General features: G+C 34.8%; 2 protein-coding genes across 2 annotated transcripts; both read right to left on the bottom strand.

Annotated features, from left to right (window-relative positions):
- Nucleotides 1-2,919: 2,919 nt before the first annotated feature.
- Nucleotides 2,920-6,349, bottom strand: LOC106132060 (uncharacterized). Its single transcript, XM_013331374.2, has 7 exons — nucleotides 6,266-6,349; nucleotides 6,047-6,188; nucleotides 5,850-5,951; nucleotides 5,302-5,415; nucleotides 4,442-4,590; nucleotides 3,997-4,174; nucleotides 2,920-3,348 (listed from the first exon to the last, which is right to left on the bottom strand). The coding sequence occupies exons 1-7, from the start codon at nucleotides 6,347-6,349 to the stop codon at nucleotides 3,176-3,178; spliced, it is 942 nt and encodes a 313-aa protein (XP_013186828.1). The 3' UTR covers nucleotides 2,920-3,175.
- A 3,657-nt stretch (nucleotides 6,350-10,006) lies between these two features.
- On the bottom strand, nucleotides 10,007-14,915 carry LOC106132059 (uncharacterized). Its single transcript, XM_013331373.2, has 3 exons — nucleotides 14,770-14,915; nucleotides 10,969-11,093; nucleotides 10,007-10,538 (listed from the first exon to the last, which is right to left on the bottom strand). The coding sequence occupies exons 1-3, from the start codon at nucleotides 14,827-14,829 to the stop codon at nucleotides 10,424-10,426; spliced, it is 300 nt and encodes a 99-aa protein (XP_013186827.1). The 5' UTR covers nucleotides 14,830-14,915; the 3' UTR covers nucleotides 10,007-10,423.
- Nucleotides 14,916-15,167: the final 252 nt, after the last annotated feature.

The following is a 15,167-nucleotide window of genomic DNA, read 5'->3' as shown; positions in this document are numbered from 1 at the left end:
GAATAAGCGTACGCAGCGCCAACGCGTTATAATTATACGCGAAATTAAGATACACTCAGTATGTGAGTGCACAAAATGTCGTCCGAATGTCAATGTCGCTTCTCTCCGCGACAAAATCGTTGCGTGTTCGCTGCTTGGCTTTCAAAGCGGAGTGCTTTGCAAAAGCTAGTAATCAGCCAGTGTGGCTAAGTACTAACTTTTCTGTGGGGCTCCGCACGACCGTTGAAAAGGTATTTATCATATATCTCTATAGAGTAGCTAAAACATGATTTATTAATCTATACTAATATTATAAAGCTGAAGAGTTTGTTTTGTTTGTTTGTTTGTTTAAACGCGCTAATCTCAGAAACTACTGAACCGATTTAAATAATTCTTTCACTGTTAGATAGTCTATTTATCGAGGAAGGCTATAGGCTACATTTTATCCCGGATTTCCTACGGGAAACGTCAACAATGCAGGTGAAAGTTGAATGAGTCGGCCATCTGCGAGCTTTCCACGCGAACGCTGCACAAACCAACAAAGATATAGTAAAACAATGTACTAAAGATGTGAAGTCCGCGAGAGCATATATCTATCTCTTAAGGTTTACTTACAGTAACCACTTTTATGTTCATTTTTTAAGATTATTTTTTCATTATAAACATAAGTTATTTTGAAACCAATTTTCTTTAATTCAGTATTAATCCTTATCCAAATAAATATGTTTATTACTTTCGGCTTTTCATGTAGACTAAAATTGCCATTTACAGTATATAAATCAGACGAATAGGTTTTGAGATATAGTCGTTATAAGCAATTTGCAGCGAAACATTTAATACGGCGAACCAGCGTTCTTTCTAATACGCGTGACCGCCTGACCGCCTGAGGAGGATGTTTGCAAAAATAAATATGATGCCCAAAATAACTATTCCACGCGGACGAAGTCGCGGGCACAGCTAGTGGTCTTATAAGCCCTACTGATGACAATTCTAAAAATATATCATTTGTCAATCCGATGGTAGAAATTATCTGAAGTACCTCATATGAGTGACGATTCCAATTCCATAACCAATCTTCCTTTTCTATATCAATAATATTAATCATAATACAAGTACGAATGTTTAGTTAAGTTTATCGTTGTTGTCACGTTGATAATGGCTTCCAGAATAATCCAGTACTAAAACAACATTCCCTATTAACCAAATGTAACCATTCCAATTGCATTTGTTATTATTGGTTGCTTCCGCTCAGTTTCGGATCGAATCTCAAAAATTATAGTTGAACTATGTGACTTCATATTTTTTTGTATTATTATTTTTATAAGCTTTAGCTTTAACTGATAAATTCTCAACTGCTGTGTTTACACTTGCCAATGTTAATTAAATTTAATGAAATTATTTTGTGACTTCTTTAGTCAACAACAAAAAGTTTTTTTCAAATTATGTTTATAAAAACTTTTACATCAATGAATTTATCCTACGATAAGATTTAGTTGTATAGTTAGTTAGTCATTGCTTATTTTTAAACTGTTATTGAATGTATTATATTTTTCATTTAAGGCGGTGTCTTAATTTTTTAAATTTATGTACTATTATTTTTAATGATATTTTTTTTCGAACATAATAATTGATGGATAATACAGTATTCTTGTGTCCTCATGGGTCCAAATGTTAAAGTGTAACTCATATTTTTGAATGAACGATCTAAATTCTTACTATGTTACAGTTCTAGCCGCACTGCTGTTTCCACGAGTGCCATTGCCGAAAAGGCACATACCATCTAATAAGTAGATATTTTTAAAATTGTATTCGTCACGATCTCACGATCGTTTTATTTATACATATTGAACTTTTATAATAATAATATAATAAATACTCTGTTACACTGTTGATGTATCGTAATCATAGATTGAATAAAATTGCATTAATAATACTTATTTTAATTTATTTTCTTCGTCCCTCCTCTGACAGATTTTTTTAAATCAACATTTAATTTTGTCTTATCATCATCATCATACCTAAATTAAGCCAATTAGGAATAGTAGGGAGGAGACAAGAGTGTGTGTGTTACATGTTGAATAATTAATGTTATTGAAATGAAAAAAGACAGATGCTCCATATATTTATTAAAACTAACAGTATGTAACCGACACCAAAAGGAAGGAAGTAATTTTTCATTGGTAAAACTGCATTTAATAAATTGTATTAGTATTATTTATTGATCCTGCCAAAGATGGTGAATTAATGCGCATGTAAATGGATATAATTGAATCATCATTATTGACAATAAATTCATTAAAATTTAGAATTGTAATGATTGAATTGTATTGTTTACAACAAAATGATGATATCAGTATTTATTAAAAATTTGTTATAGATTTTATCTAATGAATGACACTTTAAAACCCAATGAAAAATTGATATTTCAAGAGAAACGTTAGCCTAATTACGTTCTGATTCGTGTTTTATTTTACTTGTTATCAAATACTGTATGACCCGCATACTTTTATTTGACGGTGTATGGCTCGCCGCACCAACGGTTTAGCTTTCTAATATAAACTATTAGTAAGCTAAACGTAGGGCAGAAAGTGAATCAGAAAGTAACCAGTATAACGCGAGAAAACTAGTATTTATTGTGTAACCAAGACTCCTTTCAGTAGTTGATATAAATTGATTTGAAATATCGAAAATCACAGTAAAAGGTGTCTTGCTTAAAGTACATAAAGTACGAAATCGATATCCGGTTTGCAATATTCACCGCCATCATTCATTCAATCAATACGTATACTCGTAACTGGTAATACTAACTTTACAAATTCATTCTGAATTTCAAAGTATAATTTATACAAACTTTGAATGATGACAGCTTAAAAGTCTATGTAAGTAGTTTCCAAGTTCACACGAGCAATATAACACTAAAATAGGAATGTGTCTATTAAAATAAAGCATACCTACTATCAAGTACCTAATAATTAAGTAGGTACAAATACTATATACATGAAAGTTACCATCAAGAACAGAGTAAAACGTAAGAAGTATAACTTTCTTTACTTATCTTTCTTTCGAACGGCCGAGTTGTTGACTGTCAAGGCAGTAGATTTTAGATAAATTAACATTCTGTTGATTGTTATTAAAGATGACTTCAATGTTAGTTGACTTATTGTTTTTACTAAGTTTGCTCGTGAAGCTTGGAAACCTAGTTCATCCCGAAGGTGGACCAAATCGCGGCTTGTGAGAGGCCAGAGGTAGCAGGGGAGGGAGAGGGTGCGGGGGCGGCGGGCATAGCGGCGCGAGGTAGCCCCGCTTGGCCGCCCAGCAGCAAGGAGGGCGGCACGCGGCGACGCGAAGATAGACTCGAGCGGTCTGAACCTGGAAAATTACAAAAGTCAGCGGTGGTTTCCCTCTGCGTGTGAGCTCGGTATAGCAAATAAGTCTTTTATTTTGCTTTAATCTTTGTTATAAATATGTATACCCCACAGATCCAATGATGGTAAGGTTCCCTGATCAAAAGTTGCGGAGGTCAGCCGGGAATCGCTTCGAATGAAAACCTAATTTACAAACTAACCCTGAATCATGGTCTTAAGGCACACCCTTTTCTCAAATAGGTGAGAAGGTAGTCTAAACGAACGCTAAGAGGAAGATGTATGATGATGACACCTATCAACTTCTTTGTGTGTCTAACGTCTTATAAGAATACTTTCAAAGATGACAAATCAGTAGCTAGAAACCACGCAGCAAGAAATAGTAAAATATTATTATTTTATATTTATTGTGTAAAAACCACTACCTTCTCGCTTACCTTAACGTACACACCCCGTTCGATCCACTATTTACATATATATTATAAACATATATACTATTGTATGTATGTCGCACATTTAGGGTTATTCGTCTGCAGAGAAACATTGCTGCCTGTTCATAATAACCATAACTATAGTGGGAAGAGTAGCACTTCTCATTCTCGTAAAATCTAGACCAATTTCTAAAGAAGATTATTTTAAAAGTAACGGAACTTACTTCCGTCCACATTCTCCGGACAGTACTTGATGGTGTGAGCGTGGTCACCGGTAGCGCCGCACCGCGGACATCTGAAGGCACGCAGTACAGGGCAGCGCACGCGCCCGCGCCAATCTTTCAGCACGTGGGTCGAGTAGCACTCTTCATTCTCCCCATTGTTCTTGCAGAAAGCACATTCCTGATAGAAGAAAATTAAAGTATTAGGCATTTTGGTCCTTTTTTTAAGGGTTCAGAATGGGGTTTTCTCCTAACTATTTCAAACGGTTTGAAAATGAACGGCATAGTTTAAAACCCTCTGATATGCATCTGCATCGCCAATTGATACCTAGGCATAAATTCCAAAAAGAATAAAGCATCTTTCGATTTCGTTCGCCAGGCTTCCTGGGAGTGTAATGTTCCCAACACTTTGTTTACTAGTTATAGTATTTGTAAATTGTTGTCTTACATTAGGCAAGGCGCGTCGCATGCGTTTGTCGCTGCGGACCTTGGCGACTTCCTGTAGGAACTCGTACAACAGGCTCGGCCGAATACAACGCAGCAGCGACAGTTGCTCGCGGGTCAACATAGATACGTAGTTGTTGGCTGATGATAAACCTGCAAACAGACCGATATTTATAAAGCCGATATTTAAAAGCTATCACATCTTCGCCCGCGTGAATTTAGCGCCACCTACAAAAGAATATAGGTTTTTAGCAAATGGATGGATGGATGGGATGAAAAGTTTCCAGGATTAAAGGTAGAACATTAAAAAAGCAAGTCTACAATGGGGCACGTAACCGGGAATCTATATGTGTCCGTTATTATAACCGGTTGTTTAAAAATGCTCAAAGAAAATCTTAAAATACGTTTAATACGATGATAAATTGCATTTGCAGTTGTTGACCCATCGCCTACAAGAAAAATCCCTTGAATGATTTTTACAATGGCCTGTTGTACAAAGAGAATATAACCACTACGTTTTTATTACTGTTGGGTCAACTTTATTCGTCCGCCGTTTCCCATTTTGTTATTGATAGCATACATACATAAAATCACGCCTCTTTCCCGGAGGGGTATGCAGAGACTACCTCTTTCCACTTGCCACGATCTCTTATTGATAGCATTTCGGCTATATTGAGAATCTGCTATTCTGATATGTCATATTTTAAGAATCTTATATTTTTAAAATCTAATATTTTGCGAATAACAGATCGCGATATGAGCATATGCGGAAAGAGCATCTGGCACGCATTTAGTTTTTTCTTCGCTACCAGGCGGAACCCAATCTATTTGTTAGTACAGCTTTAAAATAAATAATATACTGACTTTTGATCAAGAAGTCGAAAGTGTCTATCATCTCTCCGTTTCTGTTGGCAGGTGCATTGGAGCCCTCAGTCCACGGGACATTTGGCGTGGACGACACAGACTCCGCTCGACTCCCTGCATACACAGAAGTAATATTTCAAGTAAGTTCACATATTTTATGCACGCATTTAATCAGTACGATTAGCCACGTCTATAGAAACTTCTTTACTGATATTGTAAAGGGGTCGAGTTAGTAAATTTTACTTCTTAGGATACACTTAACCGATCATGAGAACTTTAGCACCATAAAAAAGGTGGTTGGTTCATGGTTGTTATAGGCTATGTATGAATCACGGGCGAAGCAGAGGCAGGCCGCTAGTTACACATACATAAAATCATGCCTCTTTCTCGGGTGAGTTGAACTGCATCTTTCCACTGATCGTCCGCATAAATCTTTTGCGTTATCCACATTCAACACGTTCTTACAACATACTCTTACATTGTATACTTATTTGCTCAGTGAACCTCCTTTCATTAGAAATGTAGAGGAAAAACTTAAGTTCACGTACCCATAAAATATGGATGGTTCTGTTCGATATCATCATACATCATCTCTGCTCCACTTATACGAAAATTCATCAAAGCTTCCTCCACGTCCGCAGCCGTTGGTGCTGAAACAAAACAGGTTTTTTCGTAAAAAAAACTACCTAACAAACCTTTCTATCTTGTCGGTAAGTATCACAATCGTATCAAAATTGAACATTACCTATATCTGCCGCCCTTGGCTCCTGTTGCGCCAATAAATTCAGCAACTCATTCCCGCCTTGGCTTTGAAAGGTATTGGCTAAAGGAGAAAACACGCTTTCCTGTCCATTAGGCATACTCCTGTTATCGTTGGTAAAACTTTCCTAAAATTTACAAAATATTTTTATAGTAGTAGTCAAAGGTAAGTAAATTAGACGACAATTCAACTTAATACTACTACCGTTGTAGCAGTAGCCTTTGTGTCACTAGCTGTTGTAAATATTGGTTTAGTTTCCTCCATAGTATAATTAAACAAACAATCCATAACACAAATACGCTCAAGAAATAAATCAATTCAACTTCTCAATGCGACGGTCGGTAGGAAAGAACATTCCGGGCGGCTCAGCCAGAATATATATACGAGGCACTTTCATATACTTATAGGAATACTTTTCATAGCCGTTCAACCTAGTAACGTTATTGCAGCATAAATATAGAACTACCCGCAATATGTTCTATAAAGCTAAGAGCAACAAATCCATAGAGGTTGCGCACATTAACTTGTAGTTCGCGTAGGTATTTGTTGAATTGTATTCATATTTGAATTTCGGTCATTTTTTGTATTTCGTATACCTACGATATATACGTACCTATACTAGGTACGTATACGGTGTATAGGTACATACCTATACACAGGCCATTGGTTGGTATTAGTAGGTAGGTATATGCTGTGTGTGTATAATATAATATACTAGTTTTCCCTATCAGTAATCACAATCTACATATATTCTTCAAACTACCCACACATACATACATATATTCACGTCCTTATCCCTTGCGGGATAGACAGAGCCAACAGTCTTGAAAAGACATAACGGCCAGGTTCAGCTGCGGCTTTATGATAGAATTGAGATTCAAATATGGCTGCTAGCCCATCGCTTTAAAGAAGAATCCCAAGTTTAGGAGTTTAACCCTAAGTCGCATTTTACAAAATCCATTAGGTATTAAATGTATGTGACGGGCTTATGATAAGGTAGAATTTTAAAAACAATAAGTGAATAGAGGATATCGTGGCCAGTAGAAAGAAGAGGTCTTTTCCTCCACTCAGGGAAAGATTATTTTATGGTTAAAAATATTTTGCATTGCGCACTTTCCACTACAGGAATACAAAGGACTCGTTACCCACTATATATAATCTATGTATATCTATATGAATAAAAGTCTTCCGTTTCTGAGTGACTGACCGACGAAATTTTACGTATTAAGGTTACGCATGAAGTCAAGGTGTGCACTAAGAAGAGATTTCCCTATATTTATTTATTATTACACATAACAGAATACAACTAAGTACATATATTCTCGCGGGAACGGAAATTAACGAGATTTTAGCGAAATTAAAATCCCGTTAGTACTTGTTCCCCGCATAGCGATCATCACGTAAAGCGATACCCGGGCAAAGTCGCGGGTGTTTTCTAGTTTACACTGTGGAATAAATGTAACATCGCCTATGTACCTACTTACTGCTCTGTCAATTTTATTATTCTGACGGTAGATCTAAGTTTTTTTTACACATTGTGAATAATCTAATGGAAATTTATGCGTTCGTTCAGAATATCGATTATTGTTATTATAAATAGAAATAAAATTAGAACATTCATCATTATTCATCATTATAAAAGCATTTCGGTAGGTATGTCTGGTTTTGAATGAACTTGACAGTATTATCCAAATCGGCTCAGTGGGTTTTGGTTTAAACTGTACAGCAATTATTTCATTACAACAATCGGTCAAAAGTTAACACGCAAACAAAGCTTCTATATATTCTTTAATTATATTCGTCCATGCCGTATGGTTCCCGGCACCAATAGGGTCGTGTGGTTCCCGACACCAATACAAAAAAGGATAGGACTACTCCATTTCTTTCCCATGGATGTCGTAAAAGGCGACTAAGGTATAGGCTTACATACTTGTGATTCCTTTTTTAGGCGATGGGCTAGCAACCTGTCACTATTTGGATCTCAATTCCATCATTAAGCCGAGTAGCTGAATGTGGCCATTCAGTCTTTTCGGGACTATTGGCTCTGTCTACCCCATAAGGGATATAGACGTGACTATATGTATGTATGTATGTATATTCGTCCATGGCCATTCTAAGACAATGTGCATTCGTTTACGGCTAAGATCTATGTTTGTAAATAGACGTCCGTGAAAATACTGCAGTGTAGTATGTTCCGCCGCTTTTTCTACACCTGCACTTTAGAAGCGGTAGTAGATATAATCATTATGCTAATACCTACGCGAGGTTCCCGCCAATTTACAATAGGAACACTCCAATTTTTTCCCATAAACGTCGTAAAAGGCGACTACGCGGCACATTCATCTAATTCAGATTTTTTGATGATCCAATATGGGTTAGGTTTCTCTGCATAGGATGTTTCAAGGCCAGACGGGAATAGCTTCGTGTAAAAACCCCACATCCAGTGTTTTACTCCAGAGAGGTAAGGATGTAACCGGGAACTACTCCAAAAGGAAAAATAATTATTGTTGTATGAGAACACAATACATTATTTTTATATTTTTAATCTTCTACGTTTATAGTGAAAAAAGCTGAACATTATAGTACGCGCGAAAAAATTCTTTATGTTGTCTATAACAGTGCCTACAGCTTTCGCATTTAAACTTAAATATATACTATCCAGATAGTTGAATAAAAAAGTGTGGATTACGTTCAATTCAATTGTCCCCGAAATCCTACTTAAAATAACAAAAAGAAATATTGTTTAGAGCCATAAATAAAACATCAACGCGTTAAATATAAAACCACAAATCTATACTGATATTATAAAGCTGAAGAGTTGGTTTGTTTGAACGCGGTAATGTTCAGAACTACTGGTTCGAATTGAAAAATTCTTTTTGTGTTTAGACCATTTCTAGAGGAAGGCTTTAGGCTATATAACATCACGCTGCAACTATCAAGAGCGAAGAAATAATGGAAAATATGAAAAAAAAAAAACGGGGAAAATTATTCCTCCTTGAGGACTTCAATGATGCCCGAAATAATTACTCCAAGCGGACGAAGTCGCGGGCACAGCTAGTATAAAAATAAAGCTGTGCGCCTTATCTACCATTAAATAAGGTTTTGTACAAAATTTATTAAACAATATATGATGAATTTAGTGTTTAATTTTTTTACTAAATTATTATTATGCTAGATATTGTCCATGTTTCTAGCTAGTAGGTGACTTTTGCAATCTGCATGGGAAGAGACCAGAACAACTTTGAAGCTCATTTTTATTTAGCTTAACATGAAATAACACAATCGATTTAATATATTGAAGGTACAAAGAAAATAACAATAAAACAAGGCAGTCCTAATTATTTTCTCACCTTACAGAACCCAAAAGATAATATCGTGTCAATGTTATCGCAATAACTATTACTTTAACAAAATTGAGTACATTTATCTTTTATACTGGCTATTACGAGTATATTAAAATATAGGCCTCGGTTCTATTTCCACCACCAATAGAAAAAAAGAGAATTGGACTACTTCATCTCATTCCCATAGATGTAAAAGGCAACTCAAGGATAGGCTTATAAACTTGAAATTATTTTAGGCGACGGGCTAGCAACCAGTCACTTTAAATCTCAGAACAGCTGAATGTGACATATCAGTAATTTCAAGTCTATAGGCGTTGCCCCGCAAGGGATATAGACGTGTATATGTGTATGTACTTATATGAGAAAATTGTTATAAGTGATAATTTTTGATAAGTATAACAAGAAAAATCGAATCTTGTCTGTAATGTTATCCCCAGTCAACCCTTACTACACTTTTGAGTTTGTTTCGGTTGCGAGGGTGCAACTGGAAAGAGTACGAATTATTATCGATCGTTCTGTTAAAAGAATATGGTGTTTTAACTGAAAAACCACTTTTAGGTTTTCTAAAAAAATAAAAGAAAGTACTATTGCAATAATCTTTATTTCATCAAACACTCGAATCACACATATCTTCATAAACAATTATTAATATGTCAAAGTTACTTAAACTAATCATTTTCTAGCATTATTCTATTTGACTAAGTTATCTATCTAAATAAAATTATTAGGAAAACATAGGTACTTATTATAAATAGGAACTTTAAATTAGACGTGCTTAACCTTGAGCAGTACAGTCATTAAAGTTTTTTAAAACATTTAAAACTGAATAAGTAAGTACATTTCAAGAATATAATATGACTGAATTAAAATTATATTTGAATATTTGCGAATTATCATCGATTGTTAAAAATAGAGTGTTGAAATTGTAACAATTAGAGGTTCCTAAGTCGTATAATCAGCACTGTTCTAAGGAACAAGCGACGTCAAGAGATGTCAGCGCGTCGTCGCCTGCGCAGCGCTATCTGTCCGCAATGTCCGATTCGAAGTCTTTTGATCGGCAGCGGTGAATGTAACTGCTCACCGGAATGTCGTCCTCTGTTATTTGGCATATTAAGTCGGCAGGGCATACGCAACTGAAAGGAAATAATTTGTATAAAATATGTTATAAGAAAAACGAAACCCGCAAATATTGAACTAACTCTCAATTGGTTTCAACTCTTCTCCCATTTACAATTATATGAATGGTTACGATCCAAGAGTGGGATAGTTAACTGTACGTAGCTATTATCGTCTGACTATGATGGTGATCCTGTAAACAGGGGATCCTAAAAATTAGACCATGGTTACTCATTCAATATCTCATTAGTATTTTTTTTATGACTATTTTCTTTATGGTATCTGCTGTGTGACTCAAAGTCACACTGATTAATAGTATAATATACAAACAATAAAATAGAAACATTACGCCTTTTATTTTTTTAACCGCGGTTTGACGAGAAGGGAGTTGAGGAATAAGTTTGCAACGTTTTAGTGAATGCAGTTTCATATCAAACATATACTTACTATGTGTTGCCTATCTCCTTTAATATTTCCCTTGTATGAGGATTATAAACAGACCATGAGCATGGTGTTTGCGGAGCGCAAATTGTTTTAGGAGAAGTGGCAGTCACATTTTGCGCCGACGAACCCTGAAAAAACATCAAATATTAACCCAAAGCAGATTTGTCAGGTAGCGAAGAGAAAAAGCGTGTGCCAGTCGCTTCGCCCGGGAAACCTGCCACTATTTGAATCTCAATTCCATCACTAAGCCATACAGCTTTATATGCCCTTTCAGTCTTTTCAAGACTGTCGGCTCTGTCTACTCCAGAGGGATAAAGACGTGATTATGTATGTCGATAACTCTAATCATAGTGTGCGTAGTTTCATTGAAATATCGTGATATAACAAGTCATTTAATGCTCGCTGGCATTTTCTCAATCAAAGGGCAAAAGCGATGCACTTGACTATCATTATAACAAAGTTCGAACAACTACGTCAATGAATAATAATACAAGTGTGATAATTCTGACAACTACTTATAAATTGACAAGTGTAAAATGAATCCAACGTATACAATTTATATATATATATATATATATATTACTGTAAAAGCACGAACCACAGTAAATCCCAAGATATTACAGTAAAACGATTAACCAACTCTTACTGGTAAAAGTCATTATGAACTTTTACCGATACTAACTTGAGCGCGGTAAATGTTGAGAATGTAAGACATAATGGACCTGTCAAATGGCGATTTAAAATTACATAAATTAAATATGTAATATTTTGACTGACATAAAAACAGTAACAAAATCTTTTTATTTTTTTATTTATATATCTGTTTAATCTAGTTAAATCTTGTAAAACTATCAAGGTACTTTGTTTCTTTTTTAAATTGATTTATCAGTATTAGTTTAATTTTACAAACGGTTACTTTGTATGAGTATAGGTTTTACGTACCCTAATATATTAATATTACATTTTAACCTGATTTATGAATCATATGTTCGTAATATTTTAAAATGAGAAAGAAAACTTCGTTTATTTCAGCTTAAGTGTACGAACACATACAATTCGATAGGTAGGTATTATTATTGTGTAATTTTCCAAAATTAATATAACGTATTACAATCCTTTACAAAGTGTAATAGGTGCATTGTCCGTTACCCTTTGTGTTAACCAGAGTAGGTTATCATTTCGCATGATACGAGTATCAATACAATATGATTGTACGCACGCCCTTGAGCGTATCCGCAGCGAGGTGGGCGCGTTAGCAGCCGAAACATGAATGAAGTGAAACGACGGTCGGCTAATCATGTAAACGGACATCTACACAGCAAGTATCTGGATCCTACGACAGAACAGGAAATAGGGGCTTATTCTCAACTAAAAGTGATGGGAATGAGCCGAACGTAGCCAGTATGATGCACGGCTCTCGGCATACTTTTAATTTAAAAGGGATGTCGTCGTCTATGTTTATTTTACTTGATCAGGGATAAAGGATGAAATTGGGGCCAAACTAATTATAATAAATCTATGAACATGAAAATAAAGCAGTTATGATAACGACGGGGATTCATCTTTCAGAAGTTTTCTTTTATAATATTAAGCGAGTAGATGAGGGTCGACGACCAGCGGTATTGTTTACTTTTTACTATGTGTGGGTGTTGTACGCCTAACGTAAATTTTTTACGAGTCCCTCGCCTAGCGTACCACGTGAAAAGTGATTCATTTCTCATGGCCAACACGCAGTCGGAAATAGAATCATAAAGTCGCCATCTGGCCAAACATTCTACTTTTGTCACAAGCCATTACCGTTTTGATTTATTTGTTCATAACTAGTATTTACCCTTTAGAGGAAAGCCCCATTCTTCGGTGGATATTTCCTTACATTATTTATATGCGGATGCTTACCTTATCATAATTATTTTATTAATTTCGGCAATAATATTACCGGATAGACGTGTATGTATAGGTCAGTTACCTTTTTATAAGTATAAACCAAATAAAGCAACCTTATCAATCTTATATGGCATAATATTATAATATGGCACTCCTCTCTTTGATTTACATAATCTTAGCAATGGATGAAGTGAAATAATGATTTGTTTGTATACGTGAAGTTGAAAATTTATACCTAAATTTTTTGCTATTCTCTTGTAAACATATGATAAAATCACATGTGTGCTAAAATAACAATGATAATGGGCAATTTAAAAATTCAAATTGTAAACAATGAGATAACTGATCAAATCGAACTTAAAACTGCACGAATCTCAAGCACTTCGTTACGTTCTCCGCTTTTTCACTAGACTAGGGCGAAACAAAAAGGAGGGTTCTGATTTAGCATTGTATGTTTTTGGGTATGGATGTTTATCTATTCTTAATCACTTCTAAACTAGTTATCATATATAGATAAATAAAATATCGTTAGAAACCTCCTGATCGTCCGTTGGTTATATGACGTCACGTTAAATTGATTACAACACAACAATATAGACACAATTACAATATAGATTAAAGAACTATAAAAAATATTAACGAAACAACTTTCTTAGCACATTTCAAATATGTAAACATATTCGCTGTTGCTTACGGGTTTGCTTGCAATAAGTGCAAGAATTCATGAAATCACTTGTTAGGTATCATTGTTTAGATAGTTAAGGCTGCTCTGCATAATAAGTATACCTAACACGAATTCGTACAAATTAAATAAAAAAATAAGTTTAAAAAATAACAAAAACTAACTAACTTTAACATAGCTGTATAATTATGACTTATAGAAACAACGTAAAATATAATACGTGTAAGTAAGAATAGTTTGTAATAATAATTTCAGAGACTATCTTCTTGTTTAGAGCGTGTTTTGTTGGTCTGGTTTTAGATTTTAAAGTGGTTTTGTGATACAGTTTTTTTTATTCCTTAATTAACTTTTATTTATTAATAACAAAATATTTTTTTTTCAAATAGCTTTTTTCCATGGTTTTTCCATGTCGTATCTAAACCTAGTTTTATAAGCTAGCTTTGACACATCTATTTAACTGTTTAAAATTACATTTGTATATTTTTGGGAATGTAAAAATAGGAGAATTCCAACCTTTCTAGGAAAGTCACGTATGAATTATTTTGTTCCTTTTAATATAAAATGTGGGTACCTATAAAAAACCAGCGCCTTATAACTTTTTAAAGGATTCATCTTTAGATTACATTTTAATCATTTATTAGCTACAAGTGCGGTTTTTCGCGAAGATATTTTTTCGGCGCGCGCTTTTCATTTTAATCAGCGATGCTTCTGGACATTTTTAACGTATAATTCCAGGTAATTTTTTTGTCGTTCTTATGCCACAAAGCTTACTTTTTAAGTCGTATTCATAAAAACTTCAATAATTTACTAGTTATTTTTTATCGGGAATAGGTCGTTTATAATTACGCTATTTGATTCAAAACCTAAGACTTTCTTAAGGAAAATAAAAAGGTTCATCATGATGAAATACACAGACAAATTCTTAAAATGCAACTTCTTTCTGATTTATTAAATTTTGTAAATTATTTAATACCTAGATACAAAAGTATTGAGTTATTCCAACGAACTTTTTGGATTACAAAATGTTGGTGGGTATCAGTCATATAACACGGTAATTTGAAAAAAAGGGTAGATTTTTATAAGTGTAGCTTTTAAAATTTAAACCTAACCGAAGCGAAAGCTTTGTTGAAAAATGTTTAGTTCAACCACGGATAAATAAACGGCGGCGATACCCAAAAATCCCTGAAATTCGGTGTTATTAAAACTTTAAAGTATACCGAAAGCGAAAGTCTACTTACCATTTCCATGGGCATAAGATATACCGTGCCGCAAAGGGCCAGTAAAATCAATAACTTCATATTGTAAATTTGCGAGTGCGCAGGTATACTTCGAGCGAGTTCACTTCGGTGGCGGGTACAGTACGCGCACGGCGGCAAGGCGCGGAGGAGTGACGGCGGCCCTCCAAACCGCACAGATTATATATAAGCTGGATGAGATGAGACACATCCCCCCGCCCCGCGCTTGCCCCTACCAATATCAAATTTAACTACTAAAATTAATAAATCCAACAATTACCTACAAAACCAGTTCGCTTTTAGTGATATTGAGACATAACATAGAAGAAATTACATATTTAAAACACCCGTTACTCTAGGACCTCGAATTACGCTCGTTAAAATATACGACGCAAGTTTTA

Source organism: Amyelois transitella, chromosome 13, assembly GCF_032362555.1.
Source record: "Amyelois transitella isolate CPQ chromosome 13, ilAmyTran1.1, whole genome shotgun sequence".
Classification (NCBI taxonomy): domain Eukaryota; kingdom Metazoa; phylum Arthropoda; class Insecta; order Lepidoptera; family Pyralidae; genus Amyelois; species Amyelois transitella.
Note: the sequence above shows the minus strand (reverse complement) of the source record. Positions and strands in the feature narration are given on the sequence as shown.